Source organism: Eleginops maclovinus, chromosome 5 (genome assembly GCF_036324505.1).
Source record: "Eleginops maclovinus isolate JMC-PN-2008 ecotype Puerto Natales chromosome 5, JC_Emac_rtc_rv5, whole genome shotgun sequence".
In the NCBI taxonomy this organism is placed as follows: Eukaryota; Metazoa; Chordata; class Actinopteri; order Perciformes; family Eleginopidae; genus Eleginops; species Eleginops maclovinus.
The window spans coordinates 12,969,052-12,993,432 of NC_086353.1; the positions used below are offsets into that span (position 1 = coordinate 12,969,052).

The following is a 24,381-nucleotide window of genomic DNA, read 5'->3' on the forward strand; positions in this document are numbered from 1 at the left end:
TGACAGAAGAGGGAACAGATAACTGGACAAATCAGATTATCAAGCTTATAAAGAGACCCAAACAGACTCCAACAGGAAACAAGGAACAGAGAATACATCTTCAGGGGGATTATAGGCTTGTTTTGCCTAGATATTTAAACAACATTGGCACCCTTAAAATCAGAGTGCTGCTTTGACTCTGAATTTTAATAACGATGGACGAGCCTCAGGACTTTTTTACCCTAACTTTTTATTAGGCCAAGTTTGGAATAATAATACCGCTGCCTATTGTTTTGCCGGAATACTATACCATATTTGGAGTATTATACAGCCCTCTTGTATTCGGATGATACTACAAATCATTACTGCAAACTTTCAGAATCGTGTTGGAACTTTTTCTGCACTTTCATACAAATCAATTTGCCAATTACCCAGTTTACCTGATTTCTGAAGTGAATCATCGGTATCACATCTCGCTTGCCAGGCTGTACCTGTAATAGCAACACGGATCGCTTAACGCCTGTCGCTAACTGACCGCGTTGCCTCATAAACGGGGGTTGGTACCGTGTATGTTCTTTCTCCTTCTGTTTTAAAGAGTTTCTTAAATCTGGACGACAGGATTATCTACCATCTGAAATGCTTCCCCTGTCCCCGCTCCTACTTCTTGTTTTCCCCGCTGCGCTATTTGTGGTCGCGCAAGGCGCCGGGGACCTCCAGGGCTTCACCTTCCCCGGAGGGAGTGCAGGATTCGACCCAACAGGTATTACAAAAGAGGACAGCTGGACTTCAGCTCTCATTCCTATACTTGCATGTTTTCAAATATGCACTGTCATCGCCGATATTGTTCTAACAGTTAGACTAAAGGCAGAACACCAATCTCGTCTCTTCAGTGGCTGAGAAAGGCAGAAGGTCATCTGTCGTTTAATTTATCTAATTTGCATTCCAATTATAACCATTTTGAAACATGCTGATTTCTGAAAATATTGTTTAGTTATTGGACTTGAAAGAAAGACCTTGTTTTCAAGTCCTTTTATCCATTTTGATGACTCTGAAAGAGTGAACTGCCTTATTTTAAAGCACTATTCCAAAGGTAATTCTACAGGAGACTTTACAAGAACACCCTTTGTTATCATGTATTTTTGAGTCATTGCCAAAATGACATGTAGAGACATGTAAAGACATGCTACCACATATTACAGTCTGGGTTGTTTTTATTATAAAACTATAACCTTATATAACTAGTTTACTGGCTGCATTGTGACCCTCTCGTGTTCCCAGGTCTCCTAACAGCTCACCTGTGAAAAGAGTGAAACTCGGGTCATGTTGAGGTCCCACAGGGACACAGATAACACACTCAGACACACACTTACCACAGGGCCTTTGCATACACCATTGATATTTGATATTCATACCCAGCTGAGAGGTCTCCTCACTTGAGAGAAATGCAGCAGCTTTCATCAACAACCATGGGATCAATGTCTTTGCTCTATACATTAATCCCTTGGCCTTTATGAGGGAATATATTGAATAATGAATCATTTGGATCCATTTTGTCCCATTCTGTTCATTTTGTGTTTTTTCTAAATCTTAGAAAAACCTTCTCTGCATGCCTGTAGCTTTACCAGTAGTTTATTCATTTAGTCATATTGGAACAAACTTTACTAGACTATTGCCAACGGTTTGTTTCGATATTAAAATCAAAATATTAAGAAATACAAATTCACAGGTTTCATCTGAACCCACTTTTTCACATACCTTGTTTTTTTTATTGTGGATGGATAGCGGCATATGTTACTCCAGCTGGTTTTGACATTGGGTTTAACAAGCAGACCTTTGAACCCCACTCCCCTCAGCCGGGAGCACCAATTAACACAGTCACAGAAACAAAAATGGGCTCTGATTCAGTATGGTGGCGAAGATGGAAAGCTGCGTCATCTTCTCCTGTATTAGTGTTCCCATATTGAGCCTGGAACACACTGTACGGTTTAAAATGTAATTATAAAAGTACATTTGGCCATAATGACTGATTTTCTATTGAATCTGTGCTGGCATTTGACTAAGTATGTTTGGCAAACCTTGTCTTGTAGTGTGCAAGAGTTAGGGATTTAGCCTGAAACTCATTGGTCAAACCGTAGTATTTGTTACCTTTTTGATAACATGTTTTCTTTTTGTAACAACATTTACACTTACATTAATGTAGTTTAAAAAAGCATTGTGTTTGTCTACAGTACACAATGTGAAATGTGTTTCCATTTACAGGTTAACACTGTAGTTGTAACAGTCTACTTTGGTAAGATATATAGACACTACAGATACAAACAGCAAATTGCCAATTCTTATCAGTCTCTTGGTTTAGAGACTCTTTTTAGATTTTCTAATTATTTCGCATAAGAGGAACATAAAAGCCTGGGTTCAGACTGACATTGGGACATTGGGCTCTGCTATGATGCTAAACTCAAAAAGATAACATTTGTCCTTGATAACGGTGGTTAAAAACACTTTTAGTGATTGATGATGGTTCATATATGATGTATTACATCGTTTCTATTTCGTTTTTTAACTTTGAAACAACAGTGCAAGGTCCATGTTGTAGCTACTAAATGCATTTTGAGGGGAGATTTTTTTTGTCAACAAATCGATTCTACTGATTACACCAGCATCAAGGGGGCATTAAGATTAAATGTCATTGTACTGCACAAGTCTTAACTACTGGTCTAACAGGGCATCCTATACAATCTATTTTAATACACTTGCAATTAATAATTGCTGTCTAAAACTTTGTTTGTCTTTTAAGAAAAACCATGGCCATTGACTTTTATTTTGTTAAAATATTCAGTATTTAACGAGATAAGAAAAGAATGGATAACTAAATGTGCACACATAATTTTTGCTCGTTGAATTTGGAATGATTCATTATGCATTCTCTATCCATTACTGCTTTATAATACATTATTGACAGGTTTGATATGTTGAATATAATACTAATTGATATAATGTCATTGCCTTCCTGACACATTTAGATCCCTGCATGGTGGTTTATCCACCATGTATGAGCGAGGCGGATCGCTACAGCCTGGAAGCCCTTCGGAGTATCCATCAGATGATGGATGATGACCAAGACGGAGGGATTGAAGTGCAGGAGAGTGTGGAGGTACAAAACTCATTCTTCATGTTTACCTTATTTTCCAAGCTACCCCTGCATGTATGCTCTTGCTTTAGACAGACAGGGCAAAGCAAGAACAGGTGTCCTGGCTGCTAAAAGAGTCAAATGCTACTTCAAAGATAGCAACAGTATTACTTTGCTTTTGGCTCAGTTTCAAAATTGGTTTGCACTAATAGAACACGGCAAAGCTGGTGACCTTCATAGTTACACTTAACAGTATAACTCCTCCTAATGATACCTGACCACTGCGTCCCTTATTCTGTAGCCCATTTATTATAGTTGTCAAACACAATTGAAAAAATACATTTCTTGCTTCAGTGTTGTAATACATTCTATAAAATATTATTATTTAAGTTGAGCAAACTTCAGTAATTGAGTGAAATTCCATGAAAAAAAAACATTACATGGTAATGGGAAAATAAATAACTGAATATCACAATTGTATGTTGCAAAACAAGGTTGGATATTCATCTTTTATCTTATCTTATCTGATCTTATTACATACTTGTGCTATATTGCACCTCCTAAACATAGTTTTCAGTACCTTTAGAACACTATGCAATGGGATCACACCAGTCACTATGCCAAATGACCCCTTCAAAACCTCCTAGCCCCCTATTACCAGTGGCCTTGCTTGGACCACACCTACTATTAACTTAGTCCTACACCCACACCAATTAAGTTTTGTGACGGCAGCTTGCACTGTTGTGGCTATTTTGTTGACAAAATGTTTCCCAAGACAAACCACATTCGTGATGGAGCATACAACAATAGGTGTCTTCGAGATCACATTTAAGTAAATAATAAGTATTAAATATCTAAAATGAATTATTATTTATTCCAAAGAGTTTGTGAGTCTTAAATTGTATCTGACATTGGTAATACATCCAGGATTCTAGAATACCTTTGCCTTATAGAATGCATTTCAGGGAAACAGTATCCATGGGCTCGGGTTGCGGTCACCATAGAGACTTCAGGAGTGGGCTCATCAAAACCCAGCCCCAAGATTCCTCTCGCCATCATATGAAGTCTCCGTTTACAGCAAAGGACACATTCCAAGACAGCATTAACACAGAACACTCAACACCCACACATACACACATTCAAACATGCACGCATACACGCCTGCATGCATTCTAAATTAACTCTAACTTAAAACACCCAGTCCTTACTCCTAGTTGCGGACAGAGAGGTTTCTGCGTAGCTAATTTAAAAGGCTTTGTGAACACTTAGCTTTGCTTTGTGCATCGGAATTTAAAAATATTTTTATCAGAAATTATATTCTTGAGTTGGTTTGTTTGTGTGTGTGTGTGTGTGTGTGTGTGTGTGTGTGTGTGTGTGTGTGTGTGTGTGTGTGTGTGTGTGTATATTTGTTTGTCAGCAGATATACAGAAGAACTACAAGCGTTATTTTTCGGGAACTTGGTAGAGATGTAACATGGAAAGAAAGAACCCATAACATTTTGGAGGGGATCCACATCACATGGCAATTACACAGATTATTTCTGGACGTACTGAAACGCCTTGGCCGAGGTCTTTGCTCTCTCAGTTTTTAAGTCTTCCCTTTATCCCTCTCTTATGTTATACAGTTCATCATCGAGGACATGAAGCAGCAGCAGACCAACAAACACAGCCACCTGCACAGAGAAGACCAACATATCACAATTGAGGAGCTATGGAGGGGTTGGAAGTCCTCTGAAGGTGTGTGTGTGTGTGTGTGTGTGTGTGTGTGTGTGTGTGTGTGTGTGTGTGTGTGTGTGTGTGTGTGTGTGTGTGTGTGTGTGTGTGATTGAGAGACAGGATTTGTTCCACAAGGTGTCCAGCTTATCTTGTCTTACTTTATCTTCTTTCTTTGTCTCACTTTCAGTACATAACTGGACTCAAGATGATGTGCTTCGCTGGCTGAAGGATTTTGTTGAGTTGCCCCAGTATGAAAGGAACTTTAAGGACTTTAAGGTCAATGGAAATACTCTCCCCAGGTGAGGATATCCAAACATACTATAGTCACCATTAAGGCTGCAATCAAATATTTAAATAAATGATTATTCCTTTTTTTAACCTTTACCTCAATTTTCCTTGACCTTGTTAAGGGAAGATGTTAGAATAATTAACATTTGACTTTGAAACTGGAAATAAGAGAATCCTACTTTACTTAAACTAGACTGGATAATTGTGCCAGAACAGTTATTATTGATGACACCATAGCTTTAAGTGTTGCTTCCGCAAATAATTATGGGACGGGATTATCTCCTTGCTAAACAAGATAAGAATGGAAGTATTGACGCACCTTTTCTTCACTCATTTAGGAATGTTCCTCAGCAAAAAATACTTTGACTGCTCCCTGATCTCGTGTCTTCCAGGCGACTCACTTTAAAAACAAGTCAGTTGTTTTTAGGGGTCACACAACACATTAAACTCTAACACCTTTGTGCAGGATTGCAGCCAATGAGCCATCATTTCTGAGTGGCCAATTGAGGGTTCAGGACCAGAGAGACAAGCAGAAGCTCAACATCAAAGCTCTGGATGTTGTTTTGTTTGGACCGCCTACGCGTAAGAAGGCTCACCATATTTCTTCTCACTGTCTCTTTAGTGTATCTGTTCCTGTTCTGCCTACCTGCCACTTAAACTTAAAATCCTACAAATTCTTAAGATTTTTCCAGTAACTAAAAAATAACATTTGACTGTCCCTACTGTGTTGTATATCACTATCCCTTTATTTATGATTAATGTATGATCCATCCAACTTAATAATCATTACTTTCCATTCCACTTCAGGTCCCCCTCATAACTATATGAAGGACCTATTGCTCGTTGTATCGGTGGTGATGGGAGTTGGAGGCTGCTGGTTTGCTGGGACCCAGAACAAAGCCAGTAAATGCCACATAGCCAGGATGATTAAAGATTTGGAAAGTCTGCAGAGGGCTGAACAAAGCCTCCTAGATCTGCAGGAACAGTGAGTATTGGTTATCTCTCACTTACTATACATTACTGAATGTACTTTGTTTTGTGTGATTGCACTGAAAGAATGTCACCCTCTCAGACTGGAGAGAGCACAGGAAGAAAAACGTAACGTTGCAGAGGAAAAACAGAACCTGGAGGAGAAGATGAGGGATGAGATCATGGACGCGCAAGAGGAGGCCTACCGACTGCACGAGCTGAGACAGGGAGCTGTCAGTGAACTCAGCCGTCTGAGATATGCAGAGGAAGAGCTGGTGCAGGTAGAGACACAACTAGAGGATGCTGCAACAGTCACCTATCAGCTTTGCCATAGTTTGGGAAAGTTTAAATTATTTGAAGGAATTGCAGGTTTTAACAGCAGTTTTCATGAATTTGTTTACAAACTGATCTCTTATATTTGACTGATGCTATCCCCTCAGGTCCGTGGAGCACTAAAGCAGGCAGAGAAGGACATGCAGGCTAGCTCAAATGCCTCGGAGGCCCTCCAGCTGTGGTTGCAGCTGACACATGAGGTAGAGGTCCAATACTACAATGTCAAGAGGCACAGAGCAGAACTACAGCTGGCAATCGCCAAGGAAGAGGTAATGCATACAAAGGACACACGCACATGAAAATCACTAGAATGTTCACAGTGATTATAATTGATTAGTTAGCAACACCCTAAAAAACGCATGAATCTTTATTAATTCTAACAAATGAACTACAGACTAACCAGGCCTGGAATTGTTCATTTAGAAATCATGGTCAATAAGGATTTTACATTTTTTGGAGGGTACAAAGGTCAAATGCCAGTGCAGGAACTTCACCATGGCTATGATCAGCATGACCGTCATGCATCCTCAGTTTGGTTTAGTGACCCACACACATACTTCCTTGCAGGCGGAGAGGATTAAGAAGAAGAGGAGTTCTGTGTTCGGGACTCTCCAGGTCGCCCACAGTTCCTCTCTAGACCAAGTTGACCACAAGATCCTGGAGGCAAAGTGAGTCACAAAATTACCTGTGCAAGTTTTGAATTTGTCTGTCACAGAAAATAAGTTACATAAGTCACAACACTCTTTATATTTCCCAAAGGAATGCCTTGTCTGACGTAACAGCCTGCTTACGGGAGCGCCTCCATCGATGGCAGCATATAGAGCGCCTCTGTGGCTTTCCAATTATTAGGAATCCTGGCATATCCAACCTCACTGCTCAGCTTTACTCAGACTCAATTGCCCTGGGGTTTCCAAGGGTGACCCAGCCATCATGGTCATGCCACAGCTCCGTTCATGGATCTATGGAGGATCTGTTAACAGAGCCTGCTTCTCCAGTCGTACAACATATTCCAGGTAAGCAACAGCAATGATGCAGTTTTAATTTGTTATTTTGGTTCAGATCTGGTAAGTTTTCAGTTCAAGGTTTTGTTTTTAATATATCTGTATGTATATACTGTGTTTAGCCAGGGACATAAGATATCAATCAAAACAAAGCTGCATTCAGGAAATGTTTAACTGTCATCCACATCCACAAGTAACATGGTTTGCAGAGAAAATATGTATTTTAAACAAATGTGAACTTTTGCCCATTTGGCTTACAATATTACTGACTGAAAGTTAAAAAGATGCAGAAGGAGAAGATTGAAATTGAACTAGTCTGGAAGCTCAGATATCTTCTTTTCCTTCTTCAAAAGTTCTTTGCAGAGTAGAAACAGCACAGGACAGACGCTGTTGTGCCTGAATAGCGCCCGGCATGTTCCAGCTGACTAGCATGTTAGTAGTTAGCTCGTCCTTTGCAGTTTACCTAAATATCCTGTGACTTTTCCCTACATCACAAAGCTTCAAGAACCATATATTTAGAAAGGTTGTGTGTTATATTTGGATGTTGTTTGCTGTTGTCTCAATTTTGCTGATTGTTTTATCTTTGGCTTAGTTCCAGTGTCACCACTGAAAGCCTCTCCTCGAACCCGGGGATCCTCCATAATTCGGTCACGTCGTCCTGGCGTCACTCAACCACCGGCCGCCATGATCTCCCCGGACCCCGACCTTCTAATCCCTATCAGAGCCCCGTACCCCAGCGAGGAAGAGGCGCACTTCCTGAAAACTCTAAAGAAACAGTATGTATTCCTGCCTACAACTTAAAAGCCAATTAATTGTTTTAATCACTGATCATGCTCAAGCACTAATTATAACTGCTACAGTCTTAATGAATTCCTTGATTCCTTCCTTGTTACATTGCTTGTCTTTTCCTTCCCCTATTTCTTCCTTTAATTTCTCTCACAAATAGAGGTTCCCAAGAGATGTTCTACGACACAGATTATATGACCTGCTCTCAAAAGCTCTATCAGGATGATATTGAGTTCCTTTCTGACAGCTCCATTGCAAAGCCCTTGACTATAGAGGTAGATGCTGATGTTGAAAGTCCAGTCCGCAAAACTACTGTAGAAGACCTTGAAGCTTCTATAGATTTTTCCTGCAGAAAGTCGGCAAAAGAAAAAAAACTGGACAGTTCTTTGGAAACCCTGACTTTGAAAATGTCCAAAGAAGAGTCTTTAATAGAGGGTACATCCAGGAACAAGTCCAGAGACCGGAGTGAAGTTTCCATGGATGTTGCAGTTAGAAAGGTGCTTTCCAATGAGTTGAATGCAGAATTCAGGAAAGTAGAGAGAGATACTATGAAGGATTTGATTGACACAACTTCAAGGAATGTATATAGAGAAGTTAGTGATTTACCTCTGGATGTGAGAAAGATTATTTGGAATGAAGTAGATGCAACAACAGATGTGACACATAGAAAGATATCAAGAGATATGATGGGGGCTTCAATGGACAGTGCATCAAGAAAGATAACACTGGATGACGTTGAGTTGGACTCGGTGTCCAGAAGGATTACAAGAGATACAATGGGAATGTCCCTTGACACAAGTTCTAAAAAGGTTCCATGGAATAAAGAAGACTGCCAGCTTGATACCTCTATGAGGGCATTAGCAATGGACAACATAATTGAAGTCACGAGAGCAACACCAAGAAGGATATCTAGAGATGAGCTGGAGTATTCCACAGATACTGCTTCTTTAAAAATGCTACCCAGAGAGAGATTTGAAGCACTTATGGATACCTCATTCTCTACAGAGAAGCAAGACTTTGGTTTAGGATTGTCGACAAGTAAGAGGGTACTAAGAGATGAACTTGATGTGACTGCTGGTTCTCCCAGAAGAAGAATACCAAGAATGCCAAGAGATGATATTGACACAACCACAGACACTACCACAGGAAAGACATCCTGGGATAGAGTTGATGTACCAATTGATATACCTAAACAATCAATACTGAGGGAAGAATTGGGAGCATCAGGATCAAGTTCATATCCTGGTCGAATTGGACAGCCAGACCTTATGGTAGCCTCACAGGTACCATGGAAGTCATCATCAGAAGTTTTGACTGGCCCTTTGAGCCAGCTTGTGTATGATGGAATCCTTGAGAAGTCCTGTCAGTCTGTGGCTAAAAGCCCAACCAGCCTCTCTGCTTCAACACCCAACCTGCCCCAGAGCAGGCTACCAGCAGATGTGGAGCTACCATTGTCACTGCCAACGATTGCTTTCCCATCTCTTTCATTGCACCCCGAGACTGGAGATGAGAAGAACAAGCATAAGGAAAAGAGCAAGAAATCTTTAAAGTTGAAAAATCTTTTTAAAAAGAAAGAGTCAACAACAGAGAAGCCTCAAAGTGGTCTGCAAAAACTCTGATAATCAGTTTAGAGTGTTTTATTTTTTTATTGAATTTGAAAACGAGTTTCATAACCTCATTGATTATATTTGGCATGGAGAGCTGAAGTTTATTTATTTTCTTTATTTTATATAAGTCTTGGGTAGAAATATGGTTGATACCATGGTATTTTAGATGCAGATTTTGGGGCTTGCCTATGATCGAAGGATTACATTACTTTTAAGCTTATGCTTTGTTCTGTACAACTGACACAATGCATTCATTAATACTAAACCTCAAATGAAAACATTTACTGCAGTAGAGCAACTAAGTTTGATTTAGTGATCTTGTAATCTCACTTTTTTCACCCCGATTCGAGTTTGATGCCTTTAAATAATGAGTATTGAGAGTATAACGTTTTTTTAACTTAAAATATTTTAATTAGTTGAATTTAATGACCCAAGAAAAACTGGTTTTATATTTGTCCATTTCTCACAGTTTTTTAAATGGGGCATGTACTATTTTTCTAGGCTACAATTATGATTTATAATGTTAGAAACATAATCTGATTACAGTTGTGGGGTTCTTTGGTTATGATATGACCTAACCACACCCTCGCAGAGAGTTATTTGGGTTTAGACTGTTAAATATAACTATGTAAGGATGTTTTTTTTCCCTGATACTTTGTATTGTATTGTTTCTTATTTAGTGTTGATGATATATTGTTTCTCAGGATTTAGTTGGGATTTAAAACCACGTTTTAATTGGGCTTAAATATGTTTAAAAACTGAAAAGGTCTGCACTACAAAAATATGGCCTGCAGCAAATTAATATTAATGTTGTATCAAATAAGAAAGCAATACTTTAAATGTTTTCTTATAATATTTTGTAAAGATGGATGCTGTTTTTTTTTATTTTTATGGGAAAGTTTTGGATAGTTTGTAGCAGAATGATTTAGAAAGGTTAGAGAGTCACTTATTGTCTTCTTTTATCTGTAAAACAATTAAATGTTCAAATACCAGCACTTTAGGTGTGGCCAGCCTACAGATTGTGGCTAAAATAGAACAAAATAACATGTGTTTTATCACATTGTTTTTATTTATTTGGTAGGCTTGGAAATGGGTTTACCAACCCTAAAGGCTTATTTAAGACCGATATCTCCCAAAAAGTGTAACCTTGTGTCGAGGCGACGCAGCCATAAGGGCTGTGATTGGTCCGCTAAAACGACATACGTCATTTCCGTCTTTTCACTTTTCCCCAAAACATTGCGCCCCCTACCGCGTCTGCGTGGTCGTTGCGTTATGTCGACGTTGACGCGTGGACGCAGCCGTGAACATTTATATTTCTGCGTCGGGTTTACGTGACGCAATGCAATTAATTGCCACAACGATAGGGGGCGCAATGTTTTTTGTAAAGACTGCCCAAGATTCTTTTGACGTCTATCGTAGTCGCTCGTTGTATTTGTTTGCCAGACGTTCACCAGACGTTCTTCTGCTTGGTCCATTCTAGCTTCTTTTTTTATGCCGTTCTTCGTGGATTGTATGAATTGAAATCCGGGGGAAAGCGAAATGACGTTTGTCGTTTTAGCGGACAAATCACAGCCCTTACGACTGCGTCGCCTCGATACAAGGTTACAATTTTTGGGAGGCGCACGCAATGACGCAAGGAGGGCCCGCAACGACGCAACGGGTCGGTAAGGTACCTTGCGTTACGTAGACATTGAACCATATATCGGTCTTAACAGAGCCTATATTGACCCATTTATGATCCGTCCTCATTCTGGTCCTATGGATCGGCCTGGGACAACCCACACATTTTGAAATGTTCTCCTTTGATTTGCAAAATACTTATGAAAAGTTTGCTTGCTAGCTGTTATTTGGGTGCATTTTAATGCATATTTTGAACTTTTATATTGTTGACAAGCATACAATTTTTGTTCAAAATACTCAGATAGTATAATTGATTTCAATATTATTTTTCTGTTTTGTTTGTTTTGGAATACCAGAATAAAATGTTTTCAATTGTCTTTTAAAGGACAAGCACTTAATTTGAATATGAATGTAAACATTCAAAGGTCTTTTGTTGATATATTAACAAGTGATGGAAGAGGAGCTGAAATAAGGAAATGATGTGCATCGTTTCTAGTAAGCATCTTAACATTGCCAGCATGGCTATGAAAGCAATATGACATAATACTTTGCGGCTTAAGAATTAATATAGTTTAAATTAAATATGGATTGTCTCATGTATACATGTTTTTTATTTAAACTAATAACTAAATAAAACATATGGCCTATGCACCTAAATTCCAGAATGCTTAGAAATAGAACCCTTGAAAATGTAGGTTTGAGCCTTTGAGAAATCCTATTCATGAACTTTGGTAGGAAGATTACAAGAAATAATTGAGTTTGAACTGTTGAGCAGAGCCTTTTCTGGTGTTTTTTGTTGTAGGTTTCTTCTCCACAAGAGGTCAGGAGGGGATTAGCCTGATATTTGACAACCAGTAATCACAGTGAAGGTGTCCACCAACACCTTCATCAGACCACCAGCCTGCAGCTCCAGCCCGTCTGCATGTTGAGCTCTGCAAGCGTAGGAGAGGCTGTTGTCACTGTTGGTTTCCTGTTAGGCTTTACCCGTCACTTGAGCCACACACTTTGGTTTGTGCTCAAATTCATTGTGCACTCTTTGTCTTGTTACTTTATGTCACATGTTATAAAAGCATACATAGATAATGAACTACAATATGTAAGTCAAGAATGTGTTTAAACAATGGTTTATGCCTCTAACTGGTGTGGACAATGAAGTCATTATGAATCCCAATGGTGAGATATTGAATGCCTGCTGTCAGATTTGATCAGTAAATAGGCCACATCATTCTTACCATTGTTGGCTACAAGAGAAACACATCTCTACATGACTTATGCTGTAAGAACATTTTGAATGTCACCACAGAGCAGTTTCAAAGGGGAATATCTGGCAAAAAGTTTTTAAAAAATACGTTTTTTTTCTTCAGAAAATGAATGTAATATAATTGGCTTGTAAGTGATCAAAAGACATACACATTCCATCCCATTTTATTTTTGAACATGTTCCCAAAATTATTTCCATAAAAATACTTGGTTACCACGTTAAACATTTATCAAACAATGCAGATTATACTATATAAACTTATATATTCTGCTACTGTTGACGACTGTAAGATTATACCGCATAAAATCTAAGAAATGTGGTCATTTCAGTTAATGGATGAAAATCAACAGTAAAAGAGACAAATATACAGTATATGTATAGAGTATATAGAATCAAACAAATAGAGAGAGCGGCGAATAGGAACCTCCAAATTGCCCTGAAAAAGGCACATCATCTCTCACAGACTGAGCGCCGCCGCTTTGAGCTGGAGGAAACCATCCTCCAGGAGGAGACGTAACAATCAACAGCTTCCCTTCACGCTCAGCTGGACAAAGAAACAAAGCTCAAGTCTGCTCTGAAAAAGACTCAGCAGTAGCTTAAGCTTAAGCTTGAATGATAGATTAGAAACACAGTGAATCCAAATATAATATATATAAACTGCCTGGCCAAAAAAAAGGTCACACACTCTAATATTCGTTGGACCGCCTATAGCTTTGAGTATGGCACGCATTCGCTGTGGTATCGTTTCCACAAGCTTCTGCAATGTCACAACATGTATTTCTGTCCAGAGTTGCATTAATTTTTCGCCAAGATGTTGTATTGATGACGGGAGATTCGGACCATTGCGCAAAGTCTTCTCCAGCACATCCTAAAGATTCTCAATCGGGTTCAGGTCTGGACTCTGTGGGGGCCAATCCATGTGTGAAAATGATGTCTCATTCTCCCTGAACCACTCTTTCACAACTTTAGCCCGATGGATCCTGGCATTGTCATCGTGGAACATGCCCGTGCCATCAGGGAAGAAAAAATCCATTGATGGAATAACTTCAGTATATTCAGGTAGTCAGCTGACCTCATTCTTTGGGCACATAACGTTGCTGAACCTAGACCAGACCAACTGCAGCAACCCCAGATCATAGCACTGCCCCCACAGGCTTATACAGTAGGCACTAGGCATGATGGGTGCATCACTTCAGCCGCCTCTCTTCTTACCCTGATGCGCCCATCACTCTGGAACAGGGTAAATCTGGACTCATCAGACCACATGACCTTCTTCCATTGCTCCAGAGTCCAATCTTTATGCTCCCTAGCAAATTCAAGCCGTTTTTTTCAAATTAGCCTCTCTGTGAAGTGGTTTTCTTACGGCTACACAGCTTTTTAGTCCCAATCCCTTGAGTTCCCTTCGCATTGTGCATGTGGAAATGCTCTTACTTTCACTTTTAAACATAGCCGTGAGTTCTACTGTTGTTTTCTACGCTTTGATTTCACCAAACGCTTAATTGATTGCCAATCACGATCATTCAAGATTTTTTTCCGACCACATTCCTTCCTCAAAGATGATTTTTCCCCACTGTCCTTCCAGTTTTCAGCGTTGGACAGATGTTTTCTCTGCTTGATGCATGCCAATAATTTGACCCTTCTGAAACGATTAACATCTTTTCCCCGGACCACAGGATATGTCTTTCGACATGACTGTTTAACACATGAGAAGCTACTCACTGCATCAGTTAGGGTTAAATAACTTGTTGCCAGCTGAAAAATAATCACCCATGCAGTAATTATCCAATACCTATTTGCTTAGTTAAATCCAGGTGGTGAGCTTTTTTTTGGCAGGGCAGTGTATATATAATGAAAAAGTTAAGTTAATGAAAAAGTAAATGGTATGCATAGAGAGATGAAAATAATTTAGTAAATATAATTAAAATAATAAGATATGGTGTCAATTTTACATAAAATATTTCTATAGGGTTTAAGACAGAAGCAATATGAAGTTTGTACCTTCTCATTTTAAAAGTTGTTGTATCATTTGGCTCAGATTTGTCTCCATAGAGTGGAATTAATAGGTTTTTTTATATTGTATCAAAATGTTAAAAACAATACATATTCATTATAATAGAACTTTGATTAAAATAGTAACCTGGCTTGTAAAAAGGATAATTTGTGTAAAATGTTACATTACATTTTTGTCACAGCAACTTAGTTAAGGAAAAAGAATGCAGATATTGTGTTGGCACATCCAACAGTCAAAGACCAATGAGAAAGAGAGCAATGTCCTGAATTAATAAGGCTTTGTGATATTAATCAAAATGATTTAGAATTGTACTGTTTTCTGGATTACTGAAGTGTTCATCCTGCTATCAGTTCAATGTATTTATTATTATTTCTTATATTGATCATTTTTATCACGATTCAAATATATGTAATGATACCACATTCATAAATAAGGAAAGGAGCGTTTTTGTTTGTTGATGATAATTGTTTGTTTACACACACTTATTAATTACAATTCAGTAAGAACATGTGATTACAATGTAAGTAAACTGGCAATAAATCCAATCTTCATAAAACATGTCAATCACTTCATGATCTCATACATAACATAATGACAAAGTGACCTTGAGAAAGTCTGATAACAGATTGGCAAGAACAACTGAAAAGAAAAACAGGAGGGATTGAATACTTAAACTGATCACATGACTTTCACCTTCTGAGTCTGAACTCCTTGCACTTTAGTTTGTTTCTGCCTGAATTTACGCCGATTGTTGTGTTTGTCTATCCGTCGCTCGGAACACAACTCGTGTGAAACACCAATCTTCATCCTGAGAGATGATTTGACATAGGCTACATTTAGAAATATTTAGTGATGTTATAACTAAAGATGTCTAACTGTGACATATTAATCCACTGCTGATGAGGAGATGAGTGCTAATAGTTGCTATTATAGATTAATGTAGACTTTACACTTTTCCCAATTCTTTCTGTTCATTACCTGATCCCATCTTGTTTGAATCCTGGTGTCAAGTTTTTTCTGGATAATTTGAGGTTCCTTATCTGCAAAATAAAATACAACATCATTACAAATTACCACCGACTGCGCCTTTGAAAATATAGTACACTATGAGAGCGTTCCTAAATGTAGAAATAATAATTGTGACATCATTTATTTGAAACAATAGTAGAGAAACCAATTGTGAGACAACAGTACCCATTTTCTGACAGAAGTGATACACCAGAATAAAGGAAATAAAGGAGGAGAGAATAGTAAAGGCTGGAGTGAGCACAATCATCCAGAGCACATCAGGTTTCCAAGTGCGTTCACTGGAGTCAGGGTATGAGCTGGATTCTGGAACAAATAATTACGTAGATTACATCCTCACTTTTTTCAGTTATCCTCAAAACTGAAACATTGAATACTGTCAATTAAGATAAAACTGTTAGGAAGAACAGCATCCTCACTGAAAAAGATCCTTGTTGTTTTGTTGCCATATGTGTAAACATTTCTTGAAGTAAAGTGTTCTTTATAATCCACCTTAATCTGCTCAGTTCCACAGTAGTAGAGCCCTTCATCGGTCTCAGTGATGTTAATAATCAGCAGGTCATAGGAGTCAGAGGAAAAGTTTCTCACAAAGCGGAAACGAGGAAGAGGATGCAGTATGTGTTCCATGTTTGTGGTTTGTTCCAATTTATTTTGAAGGACGAGAGACGGCTGGTTCTCATGAGAGCAGTTCCTGTACCACCGTATGAATACTCCGGTCGATAACTTGCAGTCACAGTAGAGAGTGACATTGTCTCCTGCTCTGACTGTCCTCTCCAAAACTGATCCAGAGATCCAATCATGATTGCATGATACTACCACAGCAAAATAAAAACAATCACAAAATCAAATATAAATGTGATGAGTGTTCATTACAACAGAGTAACACAGTGCACTGCATGCAGATTACTGCTCATTAAAGGAATGACAATGAATGCATGAATTTAATATCAAGACACAATCAATGAAATATGTTAAAACTGAATGAGTTTGCCAAATATTACCTAGCAGAATGACCAGAGAAATACGGAGCCCTTCCATCTGTGATGATGACCTGATGAAGAGAAACATAAAAGGTCTTACAGCTGGATGTAAGGTCCTGCCCAGACTTTTCTATTTAAGGAAATGTCAGTTGTGATTGGCAGGTTGAACTGAACATTTTTTCTGTCGTTGTTTTTATTGGTTAGAATCACAGAGACTGACGAAAACATCGCCTCAATTTCAGGGTGTGGGGGGTAATTTTTATCACTTTAGTTCTCTAAATTCTCTGAGTGCGCTGGAAATGGCCCAATGTGAAAGTCACCAATTCAACATAGAGATGGGGTTTCCAAACCTGCTTGGGCTATAGATTGTGAGTGATTATTATATGTGCGTGCGGTTTCAATCGCCTGATCTTAAAACTAAAACAAAACATTATTTTTTTCTAAAAAAAAAAAAAAAAAAAAAAAAAAAGTCCAGCAGTGGCTCAGTCAGTAGGGGCTTGGACTGGGAATCGTAGGGTCGCCGGTTCAAGTCCCCGAACAGACTTGAAATATGGAAAGTGGACTGCTACTTGGAGAGGTCCCAGTTCACCTCCTAGGCCCTGCTGTGGTGCCCTTGAGCAAGGCACCGGACACCTCCAATCCCCCCTCCCCATTGCTCCCCGGGCGCTGCACGATAGCTGCCCACTGCTCCTAGTACTAGGATGGGTTAAATGCAGAGGACTAATTTCACTGTGTGTGCTCTGCTGTGTGCATGCATGTGACAAATAAAGAGGGTTTCATCCTCCGATTCTATCTTCTATCTTCTATCTTCTAAAACTAAAACAAAACATTATTGCAAACTGCTATCCCAAAAGCAGTTTATGGAGAATTTAGCAGATTTCAAACATTGTACAACAAGGAGGAAACAGGGAAGACTGTTATACTTTGATTTAACAAGCTCTTTGAAAAGACCAGCTGTTATTAAAATGGGTCAGATCTCCCCTTTTGATGTAATTCAACACATGGCTTCTCTGAGCTCCCATAACCCTTCTCCAGTAGAGGTCAGGAAAGTTCTCAATCAGCATCCGTTCACCCTTCTCGTTTTTTCCTAGCAATCCTGACAAGTTCTAGTGTTTTTAATATACTTGTCTTCATTACAAGTTATTGTAACTTGAATTTATATGTGTATATTGATAAAAGAGTAAAACATGCCACAAGTTTTATTCAGACTTAACAATGCAGATGAACATCATAGCATATTATGACATTGTTTGAAACCACACTCTGCATCTGTCTGCAAACAAATGGCCCTGTTGCACGGTGCAGAAATAGCAGATCTTATCTGATCTCACACCGTTATGATGTGGTCATTGATCGATTTCAGCAACACTTTCAGCAGGTACCCGTCTGCAGCTTCAGTATCTCTGCATGTTGACTGATGATGTGATGTTTGTCACTGTGGGTTTCCTGTAAAGCTTACTTTGAATTGTTTCAGACCACTGGTGAAGGGTACGTGGGCGCTGATAGCACTGTGAGATAAACACAGGCAATTGTCTCAAAATGCTTTTGTGTCTTGTCACAGAGAATGAATTATAAAACACCATTAGGAAATGTGACCGATTAATTTCAGTCAGAAATTTGAACTAGAAGTTAAATTGTATTTAATAACAATAATAATCAGGAAATAACTGTACACATGGAGGTCGATCTGCACATCTGATCAAGTGTAACTCTTTTTTGGAGTTGTGGAAAGATATAAAACAAACTCGTACAAACAATTATTTTTTGTAAAGAATGAAGGAATACATTAATTAGTAGCGAATAACAGATGTCCTAAATAATTTCATGTTTTCTCAATTGTAAATGTTATTAGTATGTTCTACTAAAGGGTCTGTAATTAAATCTAAAATATTTAGAAAAAAATATCAATAGGAGGTAATGTTTTGATAATGTCACATTGGATATAAAGTAATGCTGATTTCATTGATTTAATTTGATTTTAAATATTCAAACCCCTTCTGAAGAAATGTGTGGTTGTTGTTGTTGTTGTTGTTGTTGCTGTTGTTGTTGTTGTTGTGATGTAAAGCTGCAGCTGCTTTGATGAATCAATTTAAAACCAAGATGGCACATTCTGTCTCCTTCAGGCTGTTCGGGACAGCGTGGTGTCTTCCTCATCCAGCAGTTTGTGGTTTATTACTTCACATCTCCACTAGAGGACAGGTGAGTTTCACATGCAGTCAGTATGGCTAACAGATTAATCCATCAGCACTTCCCCACCCCTGTCTCTGTGTACGTTTTTCAAGTGCTACCAATTACACCAATTCTGTGTCTCTGGAATAAACCATGTTATACAGGTATAACATTGAAATAATTATTTAAGCAACAGTAATGTAACAACAACAACAACAATAGCGGAATTCTTGTTGCTTTGAGACTGTGGGGAAGTTGAGCCACTCCTTGTTTCGAGGCAACACGTGACAGTTTTCAAAGTTATCTACTGTACTCGCTGTGATGAAGACAGCCCAGTGGAATAATTGGAACATGTATTTAAATAAAAAGAGCGTTGGTGTGTGCTTGTTCCTTTTAAAGAGGTATCTTTTATCTCTCACTTCAGTTCACCTACAGTGCACTTAGCGCTATCACTGCAGTTGCATGAGGGGTTGTTTGTCACTGTGAGTTTCCTGTGAGGCTAGCTGATTAAAAGGTGCTACATACACAATGTGGTTGAGGTTACCCTCTTTGCTGCATCGTCTTGTAACTTTTAAAAACAAAATACATTTTATTTTCTGTAGCAGAATAAGCCCCAACATAACATATTTTGAGTTGCATCAGATTATACTGGTGGAGGGTTGTGAATGATGGGTAACTTGAGATAAAAAAAAACAGGAAATAGCCCAAATACAGCAGTCATGTCTTGTCACACAAACAGCCATTTAGGCTTTTATGAAATGTAACAGATCGATTTCTTCAGATTCAATGTAGAGAGTGAATCTAAAGCTGAATTGTAATTAACACCAACACAGGTTTTTTGTCTCAAGTCTTTCTTTATTATATGTCAAATAAGTGGTGTCAGGAAATAAGAAATATATTTTAGTATTACTTTTCAAAATGTGGATAATAAGTGGCTATACCTATTCCAGCAAAATAACATATCAAATGTGTTTGTCCTCTTGTTTAAAGTGTTTCCATGCTTGAAGTGTTGATGGCAGAATAAGTGCAGAAGTCAGAACTCTGGTTTTTCTTCCACTTTGGTTTTTGGGACACCTGACGATATTCCACTGCAGCATAGCACACATCTTCATCCTTAAATGTAAAATGTGTTGTTTAGAATTATGACCATGCTCTGATTTGTTGTCATGACAAATATATTTAACTGTTACATCTACCTGATTTTGTGTTGTTCGAGGTGTCTGCTGATCAGTTTGAGGTTCTTTAGGGAAGAAATGTATTATTAAGTAATTATCCCAGATATGTCTGACATGAAAAGTTAAACTTTAAAAGTGAAATAAACATTAGTTACCTTCTTTCTTACAGAGGTGATACACCAGGAGAGAGGAGAGGAGAGAGGACAGAACAGCAAGAGCTGGACACAGAGAGAACAGCAGCATCCAGCACACACCACAGTCTTGTGGAGTCTCCTGGTGATGAGGCTTGGAGTCTAAAACAGCTTAATTTGATTAGCTTAATCAAACATCTCAATTGTTTTTAATTCTTCTGAAAATAGTCAAATAAAATAACTCATCGTAATAGATGTTTAATGAAAGCCTAAAACTTAGAACCCAGATATGTACAAGAATGAAATCACTGAATTTTGGAGAACTCCGCTTCATTGAGCCGAAAAAGAAAAACACACTACATTGGAATTATCATTTTTCTTTGAGCAAAGACCAATGCACAAGTTTTACCCTGTCTGCTTGTTCTTTTTAAATAGACACTCTCATTTATATTATGTCTCAAGTTTATCGGATTTTTTAAAGCTTATTCCACCATTATATGCAACATCTAACATTGTTTGAGCCTTTCCATCTCATATTTCCAACCCAAACATAAAAAAGTATAGATAATCCTAAGTTCCCTTTTAAGGGTGACTTACAAAACTTAAGATACAGTGGGGCAAAAAAGTATTTAGTCAGCCACCAATTGTGCAAGTTCTCCCATTTAAAAAGATGAAAGAGGCCTGTATTTTTTATCAAAGGTATACCTCAACTATGAGAGACAAAATGAGAAAAAAAAATCCAGGAAATCACATTGTAGGATTTTTAATGAATTAATTGGTAAATTCCTCGGTAAAATAAGTATTTGGTCACCTACAAACAAGCAAGATTTCTGGCTCTCACAGATCTGTAACTTCTTCTTTAAGAGGCTCCTCTGTCCTCCACTCGTTACCTGTATTAATGGCACCTTTTTGAACTCGTTATCAGTATAAAAGACACCTGTCCACAACCTCAAACGGTCATACTCCAAACTCCACTATGGCCAAGACCAAAGAGCTGTCAAAGGAGACCAGAGACAAAATTGTAGACCTGCACCAGGCTGGGAAAACTGAATCTGCAATAGGTAAGCAGCTTGGTGTGAAGAAATCAACTGTGGGAGCAATTATTAGAAAATGGAAGACATACAAGACCACTGCTAATCTCCCTCGATCTGGGGCTCCACGCAAGATCTCACCCTGTGGGGTCAAAATGATCACAAGAACGGTGAGCAAAAATCCCAGAACCACACGGGGGGACCTAGTGAATGACCTGCAGAGAGCTGGGACCAAAGTAACAGAGGCTACCATCAGTAACACACTACGCCGCCAGGGACTTAAATCCTGCAGTTCCAGACGTGTCCCCCTGCTTAAGCCAATACATGTCCAGGCCCATCTGAAGTTTGCTAGAGGGCATTTGGATGATCCAGAAGAGGATTGGGAGAATGTCATAAGGTCAGATGAAACCAAAATAGAACTTTTTGGTAAAAACTCAACTCGTCGTGTTTGGAGGAGAAAGAATGCAGAGTTGCATCCAAAGAACACCATACCTACTGTGAAGCATGGGGGTGGAAACATCATGCTTTGGGGCTGTTTTTCTGCAAAGGGACCAGGACGACTGATCCGTGTAAAGGAAAGAATGAATGGGGCCATGTATCGTGAGATTTTGAGTGAAAACCTCCTTCCATCAGCAAGGGCACTGAAGATGAAGCGTGGCTGGGTCTTTCAGCATGACAATGATCCCAAACACACCGCCAGGGCAACGAAGGAGTGGCTTCGTAAGAAGCATTTCAAGGTCCTGGAGTGGCCTAGCCAGTCTCCAGATCTCAACCCCATAGAAAATCTTTGGAGGGAGTTGAAAGTCCGTGTTGCCCAGCGACAGCCCCAAAACATCACTGCTTTAGAGGAGATCTGCATGGAGGAATGGGCCAAAATACCAGCAACAGTGTGTGGAAACCTTGTGAAGACTTACAGAAAACGTTTGACCTCTGTCATTGCCAACAAAGGTATATAACAAAGTATTGAGATGAACTTTTGTTATTGACCAAATACTTATTTTCCACAATCATTTGAAAATAAATTCTTTAAAAATCCTACAATGTGATTTCCTGGATTTTTTTTTCTCATTTTGTCTCTCATAGTTGAGGTATACCTATGATAAAAATGACAGGCCTCTCTCATCTTTTTAAATGGGGGAACTTGCACAATTGGTGGCTGACTAAATACTTTTTTGCCCCACTGTACATGTGCGCCAAAATTGAGATAAAATGTTTGTGAAAAAATGTATTCACTATTCCACTCCAAGTTGGGGTTGTTGATACTTTTTAGATCATCAATGATTTAAGTGTACAATAACGCTGGGGACATTTTCCTTCTCTTACATATTCAATGAGTCAATTGATTACAGTCACTGCAGTCAGACATAGGTCTTGCAGGCACAAAACAACAACAGCATACTCACTGAAATGGATCCTTGTTGAGATGTTGCCATATGTGTAAACATGTTTGGAAGTAATATTTTCCTTGTTGTCCACCCTAAGCTCATCAGTTCCACAGTAGTAGAGCCCTTCATCAGTTTCAGTGATGTTAATGATCAGCAGGTCATAGGAGTCAGAGGAAAAGTTTCTCACAAAGTGGAAACGAGGAAGAGGATTAATTATGCGATCAGCGGTAGAGGATTGTTCCCAAACATTTCTATTAAGGGCGAGAGAAGGCTGGTTCTCATGAGAGCAGTTCCTGTACCACACTATGTATACACTGAGTGATACCTTGCAGTCACAGAGGAAAGTGACGTTGTCTCCTGCTCTGACTTTTCTCTCCAACACTGAGCCAGAGATCCAATCATGACCGAAGGATACAACTCCTGGAAAACAAACACAATATGCTCAGTGTAACAGGGTTTCACATTCAGCAGTGGCAGATTCCTCCTACTCAAAAAACGTCCTCCTACTCAAAAAACATAAAGAGAAGGTAAATACAAATGTCTTTCCAATTGGAATTGTATTTAATAAATTAAAAGAATTACCCAAGAGAACGTAAATGAAAACGTGCAGCCCGTCCATGTGTGATGATGACCAAGACTTAAACTTAGAGCACAGCGAAACACTGTCATATCCGGCACAGACTTTTTCGTTTAAGGAAGCATAGATGGTGATTGGCAGGTTGAGTGGAACATTTTCTCTGATCTTGTTTACTATTGGTTTGATGTGATCACTAGCGAAGATATAGGCCTAAAAAAGGATTAACCTCAGCGTCTAACTGAGGTGTGACCGTTTACACAATAGATTTCAGCCTAAAAAACCTTCAGTAGTACCTTACACAAAGGACATACAAAGAATATTTCAATATTTAGAGACATAGAACTAATGATGCACAATCGCTAGAAGTTAAAAGTCTCAAATAGGACTAAAGTAATGGATCAAATGCTTGTTTTTACTTTGTATAGTAACAAAAGACTGCCTCATTTGTTACTATACTGTAACGTCTAACAGGGGGCCCAGATCCTTATGTTTTTTCCCTACTTAAATAAAATAAACGCATCAAATGGATCATATCAAGTAGACCCTCCTCTAAGAAATGTGTTGAATCCCCAATAAAACCCTTTAACTTAACGGACCAGGAATCAAAGCTTTATTTTATATTTGCTGCAAAGTTCACAATTTGGACACGTTTCATCATCAGACCTCAGCAATATGCACAATACAGGAGTGTTTAACTTGTAAAAACTCAGTGTGTAGCCCAGAGAGTGCAGAGACCTTCCACATTAACACACATAAGCTGTGCTCTGTTTGGCTACCACTGTAGCTCTGTTGTTGAGCTGCTGCTTTGGCTACATCTAATAGGAATAAGAGCACCAAAGATCCTCAGATCACAGATGATGTTATTGGATATAAATACTATACCAACCTGCAATGTGTATAAGTTGGTACAGTGTTCACAAGTTTGCATTGAGATGTCTTGGCTACGTACAGTTATTGTCTGCTGTAAGATATATCAAACTGCTAACGCCTTCAGTAATTTAATCATGACTGTGGCTTTTTAAACCTTTTGTTTATTACAAAGGGCTGTTTGTTTTTCAGCTTACGGCTTGGTTTTAAGGTTCAACGATCCACTATTGTGCATCTTCAGCATGACTGCATGCTAAGCTCTGCTGTCCTTTGAAGGTCTGTTTGTCTGTTTGGGCTTCCTGCTCATGTGCTGAAGAAAATCACTTGCTCACATATTATAACA

At 38.8% G+C, this 24,381-nt stretch overlaps 2 protein-coding genes and 1 long non-coding RNA gene across 7 annotated transcripts; 1 reads left to right on the plus strand and 2 right to left on the minus strand.

The window, feature by feature from the left end:
- Window positions 1-47: 47 nt before the first annotated feature.
- On the plus strand, window positions 48-20,796 carry LOC134864378 (stromal interaction molecule 2-like). Of its 3 annotated transcripts, XM_063883308.1 has the most exons (14): window positions 48-739; window positions 3,000-3,130; window positions 4,731-4,842; window positions 5,009-5,120; window positions 5,576-5,691; window positions 5,917-6,094; window positions 6,182-6,359; window positions 6,519-6,680; window positions 6,979-7,079; window positions 7,171-7,424; window positions 8,005-8,188; window positions 8,359-8,473; window positions 18,827-18,902; window positions 20,217-20,796. In XM_063883308.1, exons 1-13 carry the CDS (start codon window positions 616-618, stop codon window positions 18,893-18,895), a joined length of 1,836 nt encoding a protein of 611 aa, XP_063739378.1. In that variant the 5' UTR covers window positions 48-615; the 3' UTR covers window positions 18,896-18,902; window positions 20,217-20,796. The 3 variants fall into 3 exon arrangements, with proteins under 3 accessions (XP_063739378.1, XP_063739379.1, XP_063739377.1); XM_063883309.1 differs by lacking the exon at window positions 8,359-8,473; XM_063883307.1 differs by lacking the exons at window positions 18,827-18,902; window positions 20,217-20,796 and having other exon boundaries at window positions 8,359-12,560.
- Window positions 12,835-16,788, minus strand: LOC134864381 (uncharacterized). 2 transcript variants are annotated; one of them, XR_010165836.1, is made up of 5 exons: window positions 16,725-16,788; window positions 16,143-16,535; window positions 15,892-16,029; window positions 15,676-15,737; window positions 12,835-15,505 (listed from the first exon to the last, which is right to left on the minus strand). It is a non-coding gene; the product is annotated as an uncharacterized LOC134864381 (long non-coding RNA). The 2 variants fall into 2 exon arrangements; XR_010165835.1 differs by having other exon boundaries at window positions 15,676-16,029.
- On the minus strand, window positions 19,682-23,291 carry LOC134864380 (uncharacterized). Of its 2 annotated transcripts, XM_063883312.1 has the most exons (6): window positions 23,177-23,291; window positions 22,920-23,014; window positions 22,613-22,776; window positions 20,203-20,340; window positions 20,069-20,112; window positions 19,682-19,985 (listed from the first exon to the last, which is right to left on the minus strand). In XM_063883312.1, the coding sequence occupies exons 1-6, from the start codon at window positions 23,261-23,263 to the stop codon at window positions 19,857-19,859; spliced, it is 657 nt and encodes a 218-aa protein (XP_063739382.1). In that variant the 5' UTR covers window positions 23,264-23,291; the 3' UTR covers window positions 19,682-19,856. The 2 variants fall into 2 exon arrangements, with proteins under 2 accessions (XP_063739382.1, XP_063739381.1); XM_063883311.1 differs by having other exon boundaries at window positions 19,689-19,985; window positions 22,613-23,014; window positions 23,177-23,285.
- Between the last annotated feature and the right edge of the window lie 1,090 nt (window positions 23,292-24,381).